The sequence below is a fragment of the Falco peregrinus genome, chromosome 6, assembly GCF_023634155.1.
Source record: "Falco peregrinus isolate bFalPer1 chromosome 6, bFalPer1.pri, whole genome shotgun sequence".
Taxonomy (NCBI): domain Eukaryota; kingdom Metazoa; phylum Chordata; class Aves; order Falconiformes; family Falconidae; genus Falco; species Falco peregrinus.
The window spans coordinates 92,447,041-92,464,941 of NC_073726.1; the positions used below are offsets into that span (position 1 = coordinate 92,447,041).

The window sequence follows — 17,901 nt, forward strand, 5'->3', positions numbered from 1 at the left end:
CACCGGAGGAACTGGCAATCCTGTGTCCTGGGTGAAGGAAGTCCTGCAGAAAGGTGAAACAAAAACTCGGAGGGTTTAAACAGCTACACAGAGGCTGCTGCCCTTCTCTCTCGCACAAGCAGCTATTTCACTGGCCGCCACAATGCCCGGGGGTAATCCCGCTCCCTTGCTTCCAGGAGTGGGGCTCCTCAGTGCCCAGATTAGTGATGTTTCCATTCCCTGAGGGACTCCTGCCCATGGTGGGCTCCAAACTCCTGCACTAGCAGAATGACATGAATGTCTAAGAGGCTGCAGCAACCATCGGCCCTTCCCAACGCCGTGGGCCAGGGGGTGTTCCCCCAGGGCACTTCACCCCGTTCCCAGTCCTCCCACACTCTCCAGTTGTCCTGCTCCTTATAAGCAACTGTCTGTAAAAGACTGATGGTGACTCAGCAGGAGACCACTTTTCTGGTGGTCTTGCAAGCTCTAGAACCGGTGCCCCAGCATCGCAGGAGGAAGGTTTTTTACAGAGGAAACTTATTAGTGCCAGAGAGGAAAGAAGGACAATAACCTATTTGAATCTGAGAAAACTGGGGCAATCGGGGACTCATCGTCTGCCAAAGCCTTTTCACTTAACACTCGTTGCCGGGACATGTCAGAGCAACTATTTGGTTCTACTGCAGACCCAGCAAGGATCTGGGACACAGAGCAGCTGCAGCTTCACAGCACCTGAGTCACTGAGCACCTGCAATTTACCCAGGCTTTGCTGGATTTGCAAATTTGCAAGGATTTGCAAGAAAATTTGCAAATTTTCTAGAGTCCTAAAAGTTTGTTGCTTGGTATGGGACAGTGATGCCTCCTTCCCTCTTGCCAACCCCAGCTTTTGCTGGACCCAAGGAGAGGACCCATCACTGGAGAGCTCAGAGCCTGTCTGTTCCTGCAGGGCTCAGGCTGTGTGCAATCAGGCTGGAATTCGGAGCAATTGCAAACACATTTCTGGCATTCTTCTTGTGGTATGGGGGCCACCATGTTCAAGGGATGCCGGGTGAAACCACTGCTAATTTCATATCAAAACTAAAGCATTGTTGCTTTTGTACTTACCTTTTGCTGAAGAAAGAGCTGACTCCTGGAACCTGTGCATTCAACCTGAAATACATCTGCCTGCGGCTGTCTTGCCGGGAGCAGGAATGCTCTAGCAGCCTGACTCAGCTGCTTCTGGATGATCAAATGGGACCAGGAAGTACAGAACATCCTCTTGAGACATCTTGCATGTGGGATGAACATGTGCACAATTTCCCATCCTCCTTCCCCTCTTTCCCACCCCTCCGAAATTTTCCCACCCCAGAGCTCCATAGCCCCCCACATCCAGCGTGGGCAGGGGCTGGCTGTGCACACGCACCCCTCCAAACGCCCACTGCAGAGCAGCTGCCCGTGCTTTGCAGTTTAAAAATGCTGGTGTGACAGTAACCTTGTTCCCCACAAGATGTGTCGGGGGGCTGTCAGCCAGGGCTGAGGGAGCCCCTCTGTTTGCTGGCATGCCCTGGATAGCTGGCCCAGGCAAGGGGGGGTGGGGGGTGGCCAGGCAGGTTCACCAGAGCGATGCTCCAGAGCCAGCAGCACCCACGATCACAGGTATCAGGTGGAGTTAACATACTTGGGTGCCCCCGACCTCTGCAAAGCCTCTCCTGCTTCCAGCATCAGCACTCCAGCCTGAAGCCCTAGGTCACTTTTCACAGGCTGGATGCAAAACGGTTCGTAAAACTTTCTGGTTCCTTGGGCAGGGAAGGAGGGCTCACAGAGCTGCATCTGCAAGTGCAAAATGCTGGGAAGGAAGGGAGAGGAGGAGGGAAAGAAAAATGTATGAACTGTGATTTTTCTTATCTCTGCAAAAGACTTTTATTTGAATTATCTTTTTTCCTTTAAAAAAAAAAAAAAAAAAGCAGGCAGGCAGCAGACAGCTACCTGTCAAGTTTTGACCCAACTGCTTTGTGCAACAGTGCTGACAAAAGGGGCTGAAGGTATCATCGAACTCCCCCGGCGCGCCCGCTACTGATCCCGTACCGGGGTACAGTCCCCCCACTCCTCTCCCCTGACAAACTTTCCTGATTAGTTTCTGCTTTCACACCCGGGCTGACTCCTGCACCCTGGTCTCCAAACAGTGACCTCATTGCCTTGTTCAGCTGGTGAGAAACTACAGTAAAATGGGAGAGGTAAACAAAGGCGGGGGGAGCTGATGGCCAGAAGATTTAGGAGGCAGGAATCTGCTCCTTGCCGTCCTGCTTCCATTGTGCGCCTGAGCTTGAGAAAGTGCAAGCTGAGCCTTGGCGAGCTCTTTTCTGTGCTGGTTCCTCTGGAAACTCAGCCCGGCCCTCCAGATGGTGGCTCAGGACAACCAGCCTGCAAGATGTACACCCGCTAGTACTAGACCTGCAGCCGTCACCGCTACCAATCCTGTAGAGTTAACGCTGGAATTCACACAAGCTCTTCATTACCAGACCAACCAGCTCGCCAAGATAAAAATATTAAAAATGGGAGGCTGGGGTGTCACAGAGCTGGTTTGTCTCGGAGCAGTGCAGCCCCAGCGTGCCTGCCCCAGCGAGCCGGGCTGCAGCCGGTGCTCACGCTGCAGAGAGTGCTCGGTACCATGCCACCAGGCAGCCTTCAACACCCTCCTCTGGGATGTGTTTCAAAGTGCCACCCCATTCCTGACCCTGATGGATACCCCCAGGTCCCGGCCAGCAGCAGCTCAACTCACATTTGTCTTCCCAGACACTCAGTAAACACCTTTGTGTCCTTTTTCTTTAGAGGAAGGGGTCTCGCTGAGCTCACCCTGAAATATATCACCCCGGACAAAAGGGCTGAAAGGTTAAGGGGCTCCGGGGGGGTAGCTCAGGAGCGAGCTGGGGGCCAGGCGCCTGCCAGAACCAAGGCTATAAAGGCAAAGAGGGGGCGAGGGGCTGCATCCGACACGGATGCTGCGGGTCCTGCCTCACCTCCTGCAAGCCCTGGGATAAGAAGAAGATGACGGGGTTCCAGTTATGGCCTTGCTCACTTTTCCTCCTCTTAGTTCTGCTCTCTGCCAGCACTCGGGCTGTGTCCTTACCAGGACAGAGGCTACAGGTAGGAGGGATGGGGAAACAGCTGAGGGAGGCTTCAGGAGCGCAGGGAAAAATCTGGGGAGGTTGTGTTTGAGCCTGGGATGAGCAGTGCTCCCAAATTCCTGCTACCAGAGGCTGCTGTCTCTTCCCAGCGCTTCCCCTGCTTCAGCCCAACAGCCTCAGCTCTAGGCTGACTGCATCTTCATAACCCAGCTCCTGGGAAGCCCCAGCGTTACCAGACGGCACAGGCAGACAAAAGCTTTCTAGTGCTCTGCAGGCGGGGGCAGGCTGGCCGTGGGACTCGCCATGATGCCTGCAGAGGCTCGTGATGGACGGAGACTGGTCCTGTCCAACTGCCCTGCACCAGCAGCCACCAGAAATCACAGCCACATCCCTCGTCCTGTTCAACGCCTGGTTCTGATGTTCCAGGGGGAAGGTGCAAACCGTTAGGCTGGGGGTTTCCCTCCTAAGCCCCGTATCACCCCTCGGTAGCCCCTCTTTAAGGCCAAGAGCCACTGTCTGGATGCTGGCTAAGGGCTTCTTCACTTGGGTAAAGTTTTTCTCCTCAGCCATTACAGCAACAATGCTTCTGGCTTTCAAACCTACCCAGCTCCCCTTACCCAAACCTAACCTGAGCCCCGACACCTTCACCTTCACGTCACGCTGGGAAAGCTACAGGGAAGTAGGACATGAACTAACATCACAAGACTCGATCCTGCTATGACTCACTGCTTTCACTCCTCGCTGAAGATGCTTGTGTCTGCTTCAATGAACTCACTACCAAAAAGAGCTGCACAAGGGCATCTTCGCCCTTGGCTCAGCACCCATGTGAGGGATGCATGCGGAACGGCCAGGCCATGCCTCTGCTGCACCTAACGCACCTCCCAGCTCTTGTCTCCCTACAGCCAAGGGCTGCCGGCGGTGCCGGGCGTGTACAGCCAGCACAGGCAACCTGCAGGATTCCTGGCAGATGGGGAGTCCCCCTTCCTCACACCCGCTCTGCTCCTGCCTCCCCCTCATCTTTAGCTGCAGGTATTAGGGGCAGGTCCATCCTCCCCACCAGCCCTCCAGAAAAGAAAAGAAAATAAGAAATGCCTCACAGAGGTGCTCAGCACCAGCAGAAGGAGCAAGAACTGAAGGCTGTTCCCTTCCCAGTGCCGGAGCACACAGCCTGACGAGAGCAGGGCAACCTGTGCGAGGGCAGAGGCTCGCAGCACCTGTGCCTTGGGGCAGGGAAATCATTCCAGACTGCAGGAGCTGCTGCTCTCACCCTTCCCAGTGTCCGGACACAATGGCGCAGGCACGCTGTGTGCTGGCACCATGCCTGAGCCCGAGGCAAGGTGTGGGTGGTGGGCTACAAGGGGGGAAAGGCTCATCCCCAGCTCCCTGCTCACCCACTCTCCTCTCCATTTATCCCAGATGCTCCTTTCCCAGTTGCTGCCCCTGGAGCCTGAGGCCACGCTGGCCGAAGAGGACACAAAGGAGGGGTCCAGTTTTGGCCCCCAGTTGATCTCCTCCACTGTCCCCTTCCTCCCGGCCGGGGCTAGAGCTGCCCGCCCCTCCGTCTGGCGCAAGACCCTTGCCACTCGCAAGCGGGCACTGCCTGGGGACTGGGCCTGGAAGGCCATGCCCAGGGGCTGCTTCGGGCTCAAACTGGACCGGATCGGCACCTTCAGTGGTTTGGGGTGTTAGCCTTGGAGGTGAGGGGGCCGGCGGCGAGGGCTGCAGCCAGCGGGCAGGGAAGATGGGGGGACTTGAGAGCATGGCCAGCCCGGAGGAGCAGGAGCGAGGGGATGGGGGCTGTGGGGCCACCACCTGCCCGCAGCCCGGGCAAAGGCTGGGATGCGGGACCACCTGTGCTACTGGGGCTGTGCTGGGAGTCCAGCTGGTGACACAGGGCTACTGTGCTACCAGGGTTGTGCCAGGGGTCCAGCTGGGGACACAGGACCACCCGAGGTACTGGGGCTGTGCTGGGGGTCCAGCTGGGGTGAAGGCTGGGACATGGGACCCCCCTGTGCCACTGGGGTTGTCCCAGGGGTCCAGCTGGGACAAAGGCTGGGATGCAGGACCACCTGTGCTACTGGGGCTGTGCAGGGGTCCAGCTGGGCACACAGGACCACCTGTGCTCCCACGGCTGCACCAGGGGTCCAGGCAGGGTCATGGGACCACTCATGCTGCCAGGGTTGTGCCGGCCCCACCTGGGACACGGGACCACCTGCGCCACTGTGGCTGTGCCAGGGGTCCAGCTGGGGACACGGGAGCACCCGTGGTGCGGCGGCGAGGGCAGGCAGGCCGCATGGCGCCGGGCGGCTCACCAGCGCTGCTGCTGCTTCTCCACAGCCGGCGGAGCCCCGGGACCAGCGTGGGGAGCAGCGCGGCGTGTCCGTGTCCCCTGCGGCCCCTGCCCGAGCAGAGCGGCGGCGGCGGGGAAGCGGCAGAGGAACGTGCAGCGCTACCGGGGGGGGGCTGCCCAGCTTCTCGGCTACCCCTCGCCCACCGGAGCCCCCTCCCTCCTCTCCACGGCTGAGGACTCGCTTGCTAATTAAAGAGCGCTGTATGAGGTTCTGTCTCCGAGCTCGGCGGATGGCTGCGCCCCGGCTGGAGCGGGGGCCGGGGGCTGGCGGCGCGGCGGGCGGGAGGTGGCGGTGGAGCCCGGGGCCGCCAGGCGCGGGGCCATGCGGGGGCACGCCGCCATGCCGGCTGGGGCGGGCGGCACGCACGGCTGCAGTGCGGTGCTGCCGGGGCCGCTGCGGAGGGCGGGGGGGCAGCGGGTGGGATATCGACCGCAGGCTGGGCAGCAGGGGCAGAAGGGCTCTGTCGGGTCATCCCAGCTGCACTCTGCCCCCCCCGCGCTGCCGTGTTTGCCCAGCAAACACAGGGGCCTCTTGTGTGTGCGGAAGCTGCCCCCCACCCCCCCGCCCCGAGCCCTCCGGCCCCCCAGCGGTCTGGGGCACCAGGAGCCCCTCCAGCCCGCTGTACCTCGCCAGCCATCATCCCCTGGCCTTTAAGAAAAGGTCGTAACCTTGTCCAGGTCTAAACTTAGCCGCCAGCCCCTCGGCGGCACCGGGAATAGCAGCGGTATAAGGAGAGTTGGGTTACGGTCGAGCTGCGTGACCCCATGCTGCCCCCCACCCTCAGTACCTGCGTGACTCCCCCGGCCCACGCCTCCCTCCTCATCCTCAAAGCCCCGCTCAGCCGAGCGGCCAGGGGGACAGACCTGCTCCCCGCCACCCCACCGGCCCGGATCCTCATCGCCAGCCAGTGCCCCGGGACCCCCACCCCACGGACAGAGGCCTTTGGGCACACCGCGGGCACAGCGCCCGCCGCGGGCCGGGCCGGTGGCACCCGGGCTGTGCGAGCCCCGTGCCCGGCCGGGGGTGCAGCGTGTGGGCTGCGAGCTGGGCCGTGCCGGCGGCCATGCAGGGCTGCCGGCCGTGCGCTTCCTCCCGGGCGCCGCCGGTGAAGGCGGGCCGCGGCGCGGGCCAGGATTTCCGCCGTCACGTCCCACGGGCAGCGGCCGTGCCGCAGTGCCTCATTAAGATGGTGCTCACGCTGCGGCGCGTGGGCTGCCGCGGAAGCGGCCGCCATCCGCCAGAGCACGGCTGGCTAAGCCCACCCTGGGGCAGAGGCAGGCGGGGGTCCCCAGCATGGGGCAGACGGGCTGGGGCTCCCCAGCGTGGGGGCAAGAGAGCTCCCGGGCAGCACCCGCTCACTGCCCCGCGGCGCTCCGGGGGGATGCTCGGGGAGCTGCTGCTCCCTCAGGGTGTCCCCAGCATCGCTGCGGCCCCTACCCCTGCCACCACGCCGGGGGCTCCTGCTGCACTCAGGGTGGGGGTGGGGGGTGTCTCTCCTTTGTTCCCCGGTGAAAGCAGCCCAAGCTATTCCCGCTTCCCCGGGGGGCCGGCGGCAGCGAGGCCCGGGTCTGCAGCCCATCACCGTGGCGGGGGGGTTTCTTCCCGCCTCCCCCCATCCGGATCCTCCCCTCCACCGCGGAGCGATGACCTTCCCGGGCTGGGGGTGTGCCTCAGGGGGACGGAGCAGGGCGACCCCCCCCCACCGCGGACCCCCCCCAGCCCCGGTGCGGGGCCTTTGTCGGGGGGAGCGGGGGGGGCCGCGGCCGCACCCGCACCGCGGCGCACGTAGCCCGGGCCGGCCCCCGCGCTGCCATTCGGCGCCGGCCCGGCGGGGCGGGCAGCGGCACGGCCCCCCCCGCGGCTATAAAGGGCGGCGGAGCGGCGCTGCGCCACCTTCTCACTGCGCGCCGGGGCTGCGGGCGGCAGGTAGCGGGCTGGGCTGGGCGGGGGGAGGGGGCGCAGGAGGGAGGTGGGTGGACGGACCCCCCGCCCCGTCATCCCCTACCCCATCCCCCATCTAGGGGGCCGGGCGGAGCGCGGCCGCGGGCACAAAGGCGGTGTGCTACAAGATGGAGGCGGGGGGGGCGGGCAGGCAGACACGTGGAGGGGGGGCAGACTGCCCGGGGGGGTATACACATCGCGCGGGGGGATCGGGGTGGAGGTGGGGGAGCGGGTTCGGAGCGTGTGTGTTCGTCCATCACCCCCCCCCCCCCCCACCCCCCCCGCGCTGATGAGTGCGATGTTGGAGGAGGCGGTGGCTGCTTCCCCCGCCCCCCCCCCATCCCCGCCCCGGCGCCTCACCGCCGCTTTGTGCCCCCCAGGAACATCTCCAAGAGGCGAAGATGGTGAAAGTCGGAGTCAATGGGTAAGAACGGGGGCGGGGGAGGGGGGGGACGACGGTCAGAGGCGCCCCAAGGGCGTTGGGGTGGGGGTGTGTGAGGTGGGGGCAGGTGCGCGCCCCGCCGCGGTCCCCACGCGTGGGGCAGGGCGCGGTGCTGAGTCACTTCCCCGCACGTCGGGGGTGACTCACGGCGGAAGCGCCGCCCGCCCCGCTGCCCCCCGGGGGTCCCCGCCGCCACCGGGGGGTGCAGCCCCTCGCTCAAAGGGCGCCCGGTGGATCGTGTGTCGGTGGCGACCCCGGGAACGTGACCCTTCCCCCGCCCCCCCCGGGTCGAGGAGTAACTGGATCCCCGGGGCCACCAGTAAATTTAGCGCTTGACCTTTGCGGGGGGTGGGGGGTGTCGGTCTTAATCGTTAACCGGCGCGTCTCGGCCTTTGGACGTGGCGGCCGGGCTCCCTCCTGCTGGAGCCGCCGCAGCTCCGGCGGAAGGCAGCGAGCCGTGCGCGGAATTCCCGCTTCCTCTTCCTCACCCATGCCTGTCTCTTCCCCAGATTTGGCCGCATCGGCCGCCTGGTCACCCGGGCTGCCATCCTCTCGGGCAAAGTCCAGGTGGTGGCCATCAATGATCCCTTCATTGATCTGAACTACATGGTGAGTGGCCTTGCAGTGCCCCCCCCGGCCTCTCCGGGTAGGGCTCCTCCCGCTCCTTCTAGTAGCTTCCCGGGAACACCGGGCGCGGGGCGAAGGCACAGCAGCAGTGGGATGGAGTCACAGGGGAGATGTGGGACCAGCGACTGTGCCCTAAGCCCAGCGAGGATGGGGGAGATGGCAGCCGGGGTGACTGACCGTGCCCCCCATCCCCTTGCTAGGTTTACATGTTCAAGTACGACTCGACTCATGGTCACTTCCGGGGCACCGTCAAGGCTGAGAACGGGAAACTCGTGATTAACGGCAATGCTATCACCATCTTCCAGGAGTAAGTGTTCTCCCCCCTTCACCCCTCCGGGGGATGGAAGCCAGAGCCGTGCAGAGCCGCTCTGATGCTTCTGTGTCCCCTCAGGCGTGACCCCAGCAACATCAAGTGGGCAGATGCTGGTGCTGAATACGTTGTGGAGTCCACCGGTGTCTTCACCACCATGGATAAGGCTGGGGTGAGTGCGCCGCCATGGCACAGGGGGGAGGGATGCTGCTGCTCCTGCCCCTGGGCACGTTGCTGTGTACAGACTTGCTCAGGATGGGGCTGGGAGGGAGAAGAGGTTTCTCTGAAGGCGTGAGCTGTTGGAGGGATTCGGGGTTATCTAATGTGGTGTGGTTTTTTTTTTTTTTTTTTTTCCCAGGCTCATCTGAAGGGTGGCGCTAAGCGTGTCATCATCTCCGCCCCCTCAGCTGATGCTCCCATGTTTGTGATGGGTGTCAACCATGAGAAATATGACAAGTCTCTGAAAATTGTCAGGTAAGGAGAGAGGAAGATGCTCTCTGGCCTGGAGCTCTCGCCAGACGTGGGGGGGGTCTCATCTCTGGATGTGTTGCCCCTGGCTGATGTGCCTTCCTCTCTCTCTCTCCCCCTCCCCCCAGCAATGCCTCTTGCACTACTAACTGCTTGGCGCCCTTGGCCAAGGTCATCCATGACAACTTCGGCATCGTGGAGGGTCTTATGGTACGTCTGGAGCTTGGTGCTGCGGGGGGTGCCTTACCCACAGGTCCCCTCACGTGGGAGGGAAAGTGTCTGCTGTGCCCCCTGGGATGCGTTTTCCAGGGAATATTGGCTGTGTTCTTACTTGTGTGCACCCATTTTTTTATATTTTTTTTTCCTCCAGACCACTGTCCATGCCATCACAGCCACACAGAAGACAGTGGATGGGCCCTCTGGGAAGCTGTGGAGGGATGGCAGAGGTGCTGCTCAGAACATTATCCCAGCATCTACTGGGGCTGCTAAGGCTGTGGGAAAAGTCATCCCTGAGCTCAATGGGTGAGGGGCCTTTACTGGCAGCCTGTGCTGGCGCTGACCCCACCCTGGCAGAATGGAGGGGCTGGCAGGGGGGTGCTGGGGGCTGCTCCCTGCTGACTTGCATCTCTCACAGGAAACTTACTGGAATGGCTTTCCGTGTGCCAACCCCCAATGTCTCTGTTGTGGACCTGACTTGCCGTCTGGAAAAACCAGTAAGTGTTGGTAACGAGACAGCATCCACACCTGCCCCTGCTTCCTCTCCGCTCTGCCCTGTGCCCGGGGTTGCCCTCTGCGTCATCCATTTTGTTCCCGAGATGGGATCTTTGAAAATGGCACCTGCCGTGGTGCTCCCCTGTCTCCTCCCCCCTGGCGGACATTTTGTGTGGGTCGGGATCTGACCGTCTGAAATTTGTCTCTTCTCAGGCCAAGTATGATGACATTAAGAGGGTAGTGAAGGCTGCTGCTGATGGGCCACTGAAGGGCATCCTGGCATACACAGAGGACCAGGTAAGGGGCTGTCTGCAGTTGCCTGTTTTGGTTTTTTTTTTTCTTTTTTTTTTTTCCTGATGTTAGCAGCCTTGCTGGGATCCCAGTTTGGGCACTTCTGGTTCCAGGCCATGGGTAAACTTGTATGTGTTCGAATTTCCAGGTTGTTTCCTGTGACTTCAATGGTGACAGCCATTCCTCCACCTTTGATGCGGGTGCTGGCATTGCCCTGAACGACCATTTTGTCAAGCTGGTTTCCTGGTAGGCATAGCCTGGGGGGTGGTGGGGTGGCACAGACAACCTAGACTTCTGTCCTGCTGGTGGTGCACAGACCCCTGCTGAGTAGGGTGGCTCCATGTGACAGTCACTGGAGCTGGCTGTAAGTCACTGTGGATAAGAAGTGTTCCTCCCCTGCTGGATGGAGGGTGGATGGGTTGCTTACGGCTTTCTTTACTGGAAGTGGGTGGGTTGGGCTGTGTGAGATGGGGCAGAGGAGCAGGAATGGCTGAGGAAGGGACCCAAGGAATGGGTCAGTCCTGACAGCACTTGTGTTTCTCTCCCCAGGTATGATAATGAGTACGGATACAGCAACCGTGTTGTGGACTTGATGGTCCACATGGCATCCAAGGAGTGAGCCGAGCACACAGCCCCCCTGCTGCCTAGGGAAGCAGGACTCTCCTTTGTCGGAGCCCCTGCCCTTCTTCACCACCGCTTAGCTCTGCATCCTGCAGTGAGAGGCCAGTTCTGTTCCCTTGTCTCCCCCACTCCTCCAACTTCTCCCCGAACCTGGGGGAGGTGGAGAGGCTGATAGAAACTGATCTGTTTGTGTACCACCTTACATCAATAAAAGTGATCACCATCTGAAACGCCTTGTCTTGTCTGTCAGTGGAAAATGGGGAGAAGGGCTGGGGCAGGAGGGTGAATCAGGTGGCGGCTTCAGGATGGGTCCCTGCCAGCCTGGCTGCGGGTGCTGAGGCAGCTTCCCCGAGAGCGCTGCCTGGGGTGCTGGGCTGTGAACCCAGGTGGCAGAGGTAACCCTGGGCATGAGCTGCAAGTACAGGGTGGTGCAGGGCTGTGCTGGTGGGGCAGGAGGTGGCTCTACAGCTCCAGCCGCCTCCTGGCGCTCTGGATTTGCTTGTCTGATGGGTGCGTGCAGAAAGTGCTGAGCAGGTGAGTTTTAGGGGGTTTTTTACATTTGGTTTGGCAAAGAGGTGCAAGAACCAGGAATTACTTCTTCCCCCTGCTTTAGCAGAAGTGTTACAAGGAGGATTTTTTCATTTGCATTTTACCTCTTCAAATGAAATCGGCTTGTCCTAGAGGAAATGGCTGCCTCCGGACGTGTCGGAGGCTGGTGTTACTATGGTGGTGGCTAGCCTTAATTCTGGCTTAATTCTATGCATGGGAACGGGCAGTTGCAGTTAAGCTCCTGAGCAGCAAATCTCTGCAAGGTGAGTGTCAGCCCTCTGCTAGAGGCTGTGTTCCCTCCGGGAAGCAGGAACGCTGCGGGGCCGGGGCCAAGCCTCCCGCGACCTATGAGCACCAGGGTAGATGAGCAATGCACTGCACAGAATCAGGTGGCTCTCCATTTTTAGCAGCTCAGTTTACTGTCTCAGGGGTGATGTGTTGTTCTCTCCTTTGCAGGCAGGGTTGGAGCTGTTGTCTGGGATCCCCAGCTGCTTTAGAGCCTGATCTGGAGCAAGGACTTAAGCTCCCAGGATCAAGGTATGTTGGACGGAGCTTCTTGGAGCCGCTTATCTCCAGCAGCCGGGCTGCATAGAAATTCAGTGTTTACTGGACTAGAGGGCAATGACTCAAAGTTGCTTTGCAAAGAGAAAAAGGTTGAATAACCAGCCTCTGGATGGGAGCTGGGGCTGCGAGCAGCTTGCCGTCCCTGGGATGGCAGCAGTACCTGGGGTTACCTCACCTGTGGCCCTGCAAACAGCTTCAGGGACCTGGCATTAAATGGGAGCTGCCCGATGCTGGGGCTAACTGGGCAGCCCTCCTGTGGGGCTGGGTGTCTGCTGGGGAGAGGTGTAGCCTGCAGGCTTGTCAGGCTTACAAATGAGCCTCGGGTTGGTCCCATCCTGCCCTTGGGTGCTTTGGATGGCTGTCGTGGGCGTGCTGTGTGCGTGCATGGGGCTTGGCAATCTAGAAGTGCAGCGAGGCTGCTGAAACACCTTGTTGGGGTGGGGGGGGATGTCCATTTCCCCATGTAAAACAAAGATATTTTGAACTGGGTTTAAAGTGGGAACATTTCAACAAGCCACCTTTTTCCTCTAAAAAGCCTCGTGTTTTGTGAGTGCAGTAAGGCTGCCTGAAAATGCACCTGGAGCAAGGAGCCCTTGTTCTTTAGGAGGAGTCCTGTCCAGCCCGAGATCAAACTGCTGTGGGAATGAGCAAATTCATACAACCTTGGGGGTGGGGGTGAGGAAGAGTATGTGCTTTCAGGCTAACCATTGCTGGCAATATCTCAAATAAAGATTGACTGTGTTTTAAAATAGTATTTCAACTGGTTTACAATCCTGCTTGAAATTCTTAGGAAAATTATCCAGCTATCTAGGCGAGGCAAGCCAGGAATCACAGTACTTAGAACACAGTTGCTCTGGTATGGAAACGGGGAGAGCGAGTGTGGCAAACAAGTTGTGCAGCCTTTGGACCGCCTGGAGAGCTTGGTTTCCTCCCTCACATATAATAAGCTCCCAAAAAAGCACAGCTCTTCCCCTAAATCCTCATTTTGTATCCAGACACTGTGCCTGCAGATGGCACCACAGCAAGTCCCCTCCGGACAGATGGAAAAGCTAGCTCAGTGGCCAGCCTGGCCAAGAGCTGCCACCCTGTCCTAAAAATATTTTTTGTTTGGTGGGGGTTGTTTTGCTTTATTTTGGGGTGGGTTTTTTTTTTTTTTTTTCGTTTTTAGGGGTTTTTCTTGTTTTGGTTTGTGTTTTTTTTTCCCAATTTGCAAAATTGACATGACTGTGAGTGGCATTGGGACAAAAATGGGAGATCTGCTGTGGCAGCTGCTTCCCTCCCTGGAGAAGAGTCTTCCCCTAAGTAGGGGAGCTCCGGGTTTGATCTGAAAGCATTTCTAGGGAAAATCAGTAGGAATCCTTGGGAGGGAAGCCAGGCACTTGGATACAGAGAGGCTCTTGTCCAGCAGAGCAGCTCGAAGTGATGGTGCTGCTGGGCCAGGACAGCAGCTCCAAGAGCAGCTGCAGTAAGCTGGAATCCGTCCCAGTGTATGGGTGCCTTGCAACGGGAAGGTGCAGAAAGAGAAAGACACGGCTCGGGCCCGAGGCAGGGCTCTGCCAGGCACCAGGGTTCCCTGCCTGGGCCACGGTGGGACAGGGATGCCCCAGCTACGTCCAGCCCCCTGCAAGGGCTGCGCCAGCGCGAGCTCCCCGGCCAGCCAGGGGACGATGCTGACGGGCGCCTGTCCCTTCCTATGGGTGGTGAGCTGCAACTTTTGCTTGCTTTTTTAAGATAATGTCAAGTGTTGCTGCAGTATGGTAACTAGCAGTGGTGTGGCAGGAAAATTCCCTTTTATGACAACTTTGAGTGTTTTAGAGAAATTATTTCATACTCCATTGGCATTTGCCTGCACTACCACACATGCATTACTCCCCCAGGAAATGGCTAGCTGTCCTCAGGCCACCCACTTCTCAAGACGTCAGCATGAAGCTTGAGCATGAAGGAAGATGCCATGCAGTTAAAATCATCTTGAGCAGATGAGGGAACTCATTAAGCTTGCTTGGGAAAAAAACAAGAAATCGCACCGAAGTGTAATGAAATGGTGACTGCATAATAAGCACAGTAAAAAAAAAAAAAAAGTCTTGGGACATTGAAACCATACTGTCTGCTTCTGAAGGCAATGAGTCTTTGAGCAAAGCAATCAACGGATCTGTGCAAGGCAGAGGAGATACAGCTCTGCTAGGAAAGGCGATGACACAAGGTGCACCGAAGTTGTATAAGACAAGCATTTTAACCCATAATGTTCTAAACTCCTTTGTAACAGATGTCAGTCACAAATCGCAGCCTCTGGGCTGACTGGAGCTCGGTAGGGCAGTACTCACAGAACGAGGGCACTTCATCAAAACCCAAGCTGCCTGCCCTCAGGCAATGGTGCACAGCACTGCTGAAACAAATCCTGTTACTCACTCTTCTGAGCTGAAGGTAATTGCCTACTACAGGGCGGCTAACTTACCTCCGTGTATTATCTTACTATAGGAATGTCATCTTCTGGTGGGAGTTCTTCTCAAACGTTCCTAGAAGGAACGGCAGTACTGGGTTATACTTCACTGCGTAAGATTTGAAAAGGCAGCCATCAAAACCCTGAAGCTGTAGTCAAATGAAAACAGAAGAAAAACTCATAACTAGTAGCAAATTAAATGGAAGAGCCTTAAAAAAAAAAGAAAGAAAAAGGCAGACTGAGACAAGAAGCTGCCCAACGGCAGTAAGACGGTGTGGGAGCCGGCAGGGAGGCTGGGGCTGGGGCAGGGAGGTCAAGCCGATGTTTTGCCATCAGAGGAGCTTTGGGGTATTCCCGGAGATTTTCCTCAGCGGTGACGGGACAGAGCCATGGTTGCGAACTGAAGTGCCGGGACCTGAGATGGCATCTGTGCCGTGAGGAGCAGTGACCCCTTGGTGCTGGGTTCGCTCGGTGCCGGGTTCGCTCGGGTGGGCTCAGCACCAAAAGGTTGAGCAGGTACCTGTGCTGGCAGTAAGGAACCATCACACCTCCCCCCCCCCCAATGAAAAGCAACCAGGTTTAGCCAAAAGCAGACTGGCAAAACTTTTCTAAGCCCCTGAACTGCCCCAGGACAGGGAAGACCACCCTCTCCGGGCTGAAAAACCAGTGGGGAGGCTGGTGGTGGCTGAGAGAGGGTGCAAGCGGCCAAGCGCCGGGGGACATCTGCCCTAGGGTCGTTCCCATCCAGCACCTTGGAGCATGGGGCACAAAGTTTGTTCGTTACGCAAAATGATGATGCGGGATGCTTGGCACTGCATTGGCCTGTGGAAAGGGGCGGGGGGACCTTGTGACCAAGTGGCTGGGTTATTGAAAAGGTGGGTGCAATTCAAGGGTGCTAAATGAGAATTAATGTGTGGGAGGGGACACGCACAACTCTGACATGGCAGAGCTCAAAGCCCCTGGTAATGTTGCCCAGCTCTTCACCAAACAAGTGAGCAACCTTAATTGGCCTTGCTCTGAGTCCTGGGACAATTTTAAAAAAAAAGGTGGCTTGTAATCTCCAGCTTTTTAGCTACCAGGTTAGGCACAGGTTTACGTGCTGGACCTCAAGCAGACACGCGGAACGCTCACTGAATGGCCTCCAGCTTCCCCATCTCCTCAGACCCCTAGTACGCCTCCTCTGACCCCTAGTACACCTTTCTCAGCCTAAAACTGCCATCCAGACCAGCAATACAAAGTGACATTAGGCAATGGCCAAAAATGCTTACTCGCTTTTTTTTTTTTTTTTTTTCCTTAAAAAGGAGTAAACCTACTACACTTTTCACATTCAAAACATTTTTCTCCAGCCTGGAACCACAGTCAGGAGTCTTTGCTCCATCTACTCCAACTTGTGATGCGAAGGAGGACAAAGCACAGCAATGTCACATGGGGATAAAAGACATTTAGGGCTGCCCTCGGTTTCAGCACCCGGCTGGGCACTCACCCAAGGCTGCCTGCGAGCCCTGCTCACCGAGTCTTCCCAGCCCTCCTGCCGTCCCAGAGATGGTTAGTCACTATTTCGTACTCTTAGATGCACCCATTGCTAGCTTAAATATGTATGGCAACAGAACTGACATTTTGACTCTATTTAAAAATATATCTTAATGCCTCCTTGGCATGTTTGGCTGAGGTATTTACTCCTTTTGGGAGCCTCTATCCTTTCTACATATAAAAAGGTTTCATCTGTCCATTTGTCTCGTCCCTCCATAAGTCTGTGCGGATTTTTTCCCGTTGCTCCGTGATTCCCATCCTCCTCCCCTCTCCATGGTTTCTCATTGGTGTCCCTACGTGGCCTGTCAGATTAGTCACTGACGTCACCCGCTCACCCCTCCACCCCATTTTTTTATGTGCCCTCCCCAGCGCATCTGAAAATTGACATCAGCAAACCCTGGATCCCAGCAGCCGACGCTTTTCCAGCACCGCTGAGGCCAGGGAGCTTGGCCGAGCACTGTCTGCGGGCGACTGCGCTGTGCTTTGCCCCCCCAGCATCACTTGCTCTGTCTCCCCAGGCAGCTTCAGGCTTCGTGCGCGCCCCAGCACCTCCCTGCCTCAGCGCGCCCTGGGTCCCCTCGCCTGGAAATGCCAAAGTGTTGATTCTGAAAAGATCCTGTCAAGGATCCTCCTTAATTGCTCGTGGCCTGGACAGTGCTTCGTCACCCCCCTCTGACCACATTCTGCTCTTTCCCGATACAGAACAAGCATATCTGGTGAGTACTTCTCTTTTTTTGCTGCATTTGGATCATTTTTTCCCCCCAATTCCAGTCAAGCAAAAAGGCTTATATTACTGCTAGAATTGATTTTTCTTTAAATAGAACAAGAACAACCTGTTAGTGTCCTCAGCCATCTAGCTATTATTTTTTTCTTGAGGTGGTGTGAGTAGCTGAAGACCATTTTTATACAGCTGAATTTTTCTGTTGTCCTTCTATTCCTTTTCCCTCACCCACAGCTGTTGGAGTTGTTGCAAGGGTTTTTATTAATTAGGGTCAGGCTTTATTATTATTTTTATTAGTTATTCTAAGTACTAGTGTCACATGGCCACTTATTCAAGGAAGCAGTTTACTGAAAGCTATCTTCTCATCCGTACTAAATCACAGCTTTTTGGATGACTGGAAAAACTCTCCTCTTTCCCAAGGTTTCCCACTTTGAATCGTACTTTTTTAACACTTCCCCTGAACAATTTCATGGTGAGAAAAGGCTACATAACACCAAGCTGTTATCTGTTATGGCATCTGTCCTGGGTGGTGTCCTGACGTGTATCTCAGCTGATCCCCCACCTTTAGGCACCCATCCATCCCATCCCAACCTTCGTCTGTTGCAAGGACACAGAAGGCCGTTGCCACCCGTGGACACACCGATGCCACCATTTCTACATGGATCAGAAACTCTCCCGGCACAGCAGATCCTTCGGCACCCTCAGCCAAAGTCTCCCACCACAACATAATTTTCCTTTTTGCACAAAGCACAGAGGTACTTAAAGCAAATCCCTGTGCTTTGTGATTTGGGGATACAAAAGACCCTTGGATGCCTTCATGAAATTGCGCATCAGAGCACGTCGCTTTGCTGTTAGCTCTAGAGGGAACGTGATCTTTAGCGCAGCTTGCAGCCCCCAGTCACAACTGCTCTCGCCTGTCCCACCGCTACCCGAGGGGTTGGACTGGTGAGCTAGTTCTGCGACAAGGCTGCGGGTGTTAAAAATATCCATTAACCACGTTTCTTCCTACCCTGAGGATTTGTACTGGCTCTTGCCCCCTGACCAGGCACAGTCTGCTGTCCAAGCTGATAACGCTGCCCCTTCCCATCCCTCGCCGTACTGCTTCAGCTTGATTGGGGTGCCTTTTGGTGGCCCCTTGAGCTCCTTTTCCTTAGTGTTCCCTTAGCACCTTCCCAGCTCTCACAGCTGCTCCCCAAGCTGTGAAATCCATACCCTTTTTGGGCAGAGGACCGACAGCATCCTCTCCTTGTTCCCATCC

General features: G+C 57.5%; 2 protein-coding genes across 2 annotated transcripts; both read left to right on the forward strand.

Annotated features, from left to right (window-relative positions):
* The first annotated feature begins 1,969 nt into the window (after positions 1 to 1,969).
* On the forward strand, positions 1,970 to 5,637 carry LOC106112381 (C-type natriuretic peptide-like). Its single transcript, XM_013297612.3, has 2 exons — positions 1,970 to 3,099; positions 4,497 to 5,637. The coding sequence occupies exons 1-2, from the start codon at positions 3,001 to 3,003 to the stop codon at positions 4,767 to 4,769; spliced, it is 372 nt and encodes a 123-aa protein (XP_013153066.1). The 5' UTR covers positions 1,970 to 3,000; the 3' UTR covers positions 4,770 to 5,637.
* A 1,584-nt stretch (positions 5,638 to 7,221) lies between these two features.
* On the forward strand, positions 7,222 to 11,072 carry GAPDH (glyceraldehyde-3-phosphate dehydrogenase). Its single transcript, XM_055809265.1, has 12 exons — positions 7,222 to 7,357; positions 7,753 to 7,796; positions 8,324 to 8,423; positions 8,642 to 8,748; positions 8,833 to 8,923; positions 9,110 to 9,225; positions 9,348 to 9,429; positions 9,590 to 9,741; positions 9,854 to 9,932; positions 10,144 to 10,227; positions 10,370 to 10,467; positions 10,771 to 11,072. Exons 2-12 carry the CDS (start codon positions 7,774 to 7,776, stop codon positions 10,838 to 10,840), a joined length of 1,002 nt encoding a protein of 333 aa, XP_055665240.1. The 5' UTR covers positions 7,222 to 7,357; positions 7,753 to 7,773; the 3' UTR covers positions 10,841 to 11,072.
* The last annotated feature ends 6,829 nt before the right edge of the window (positions 11,073 to 17,901 follow it).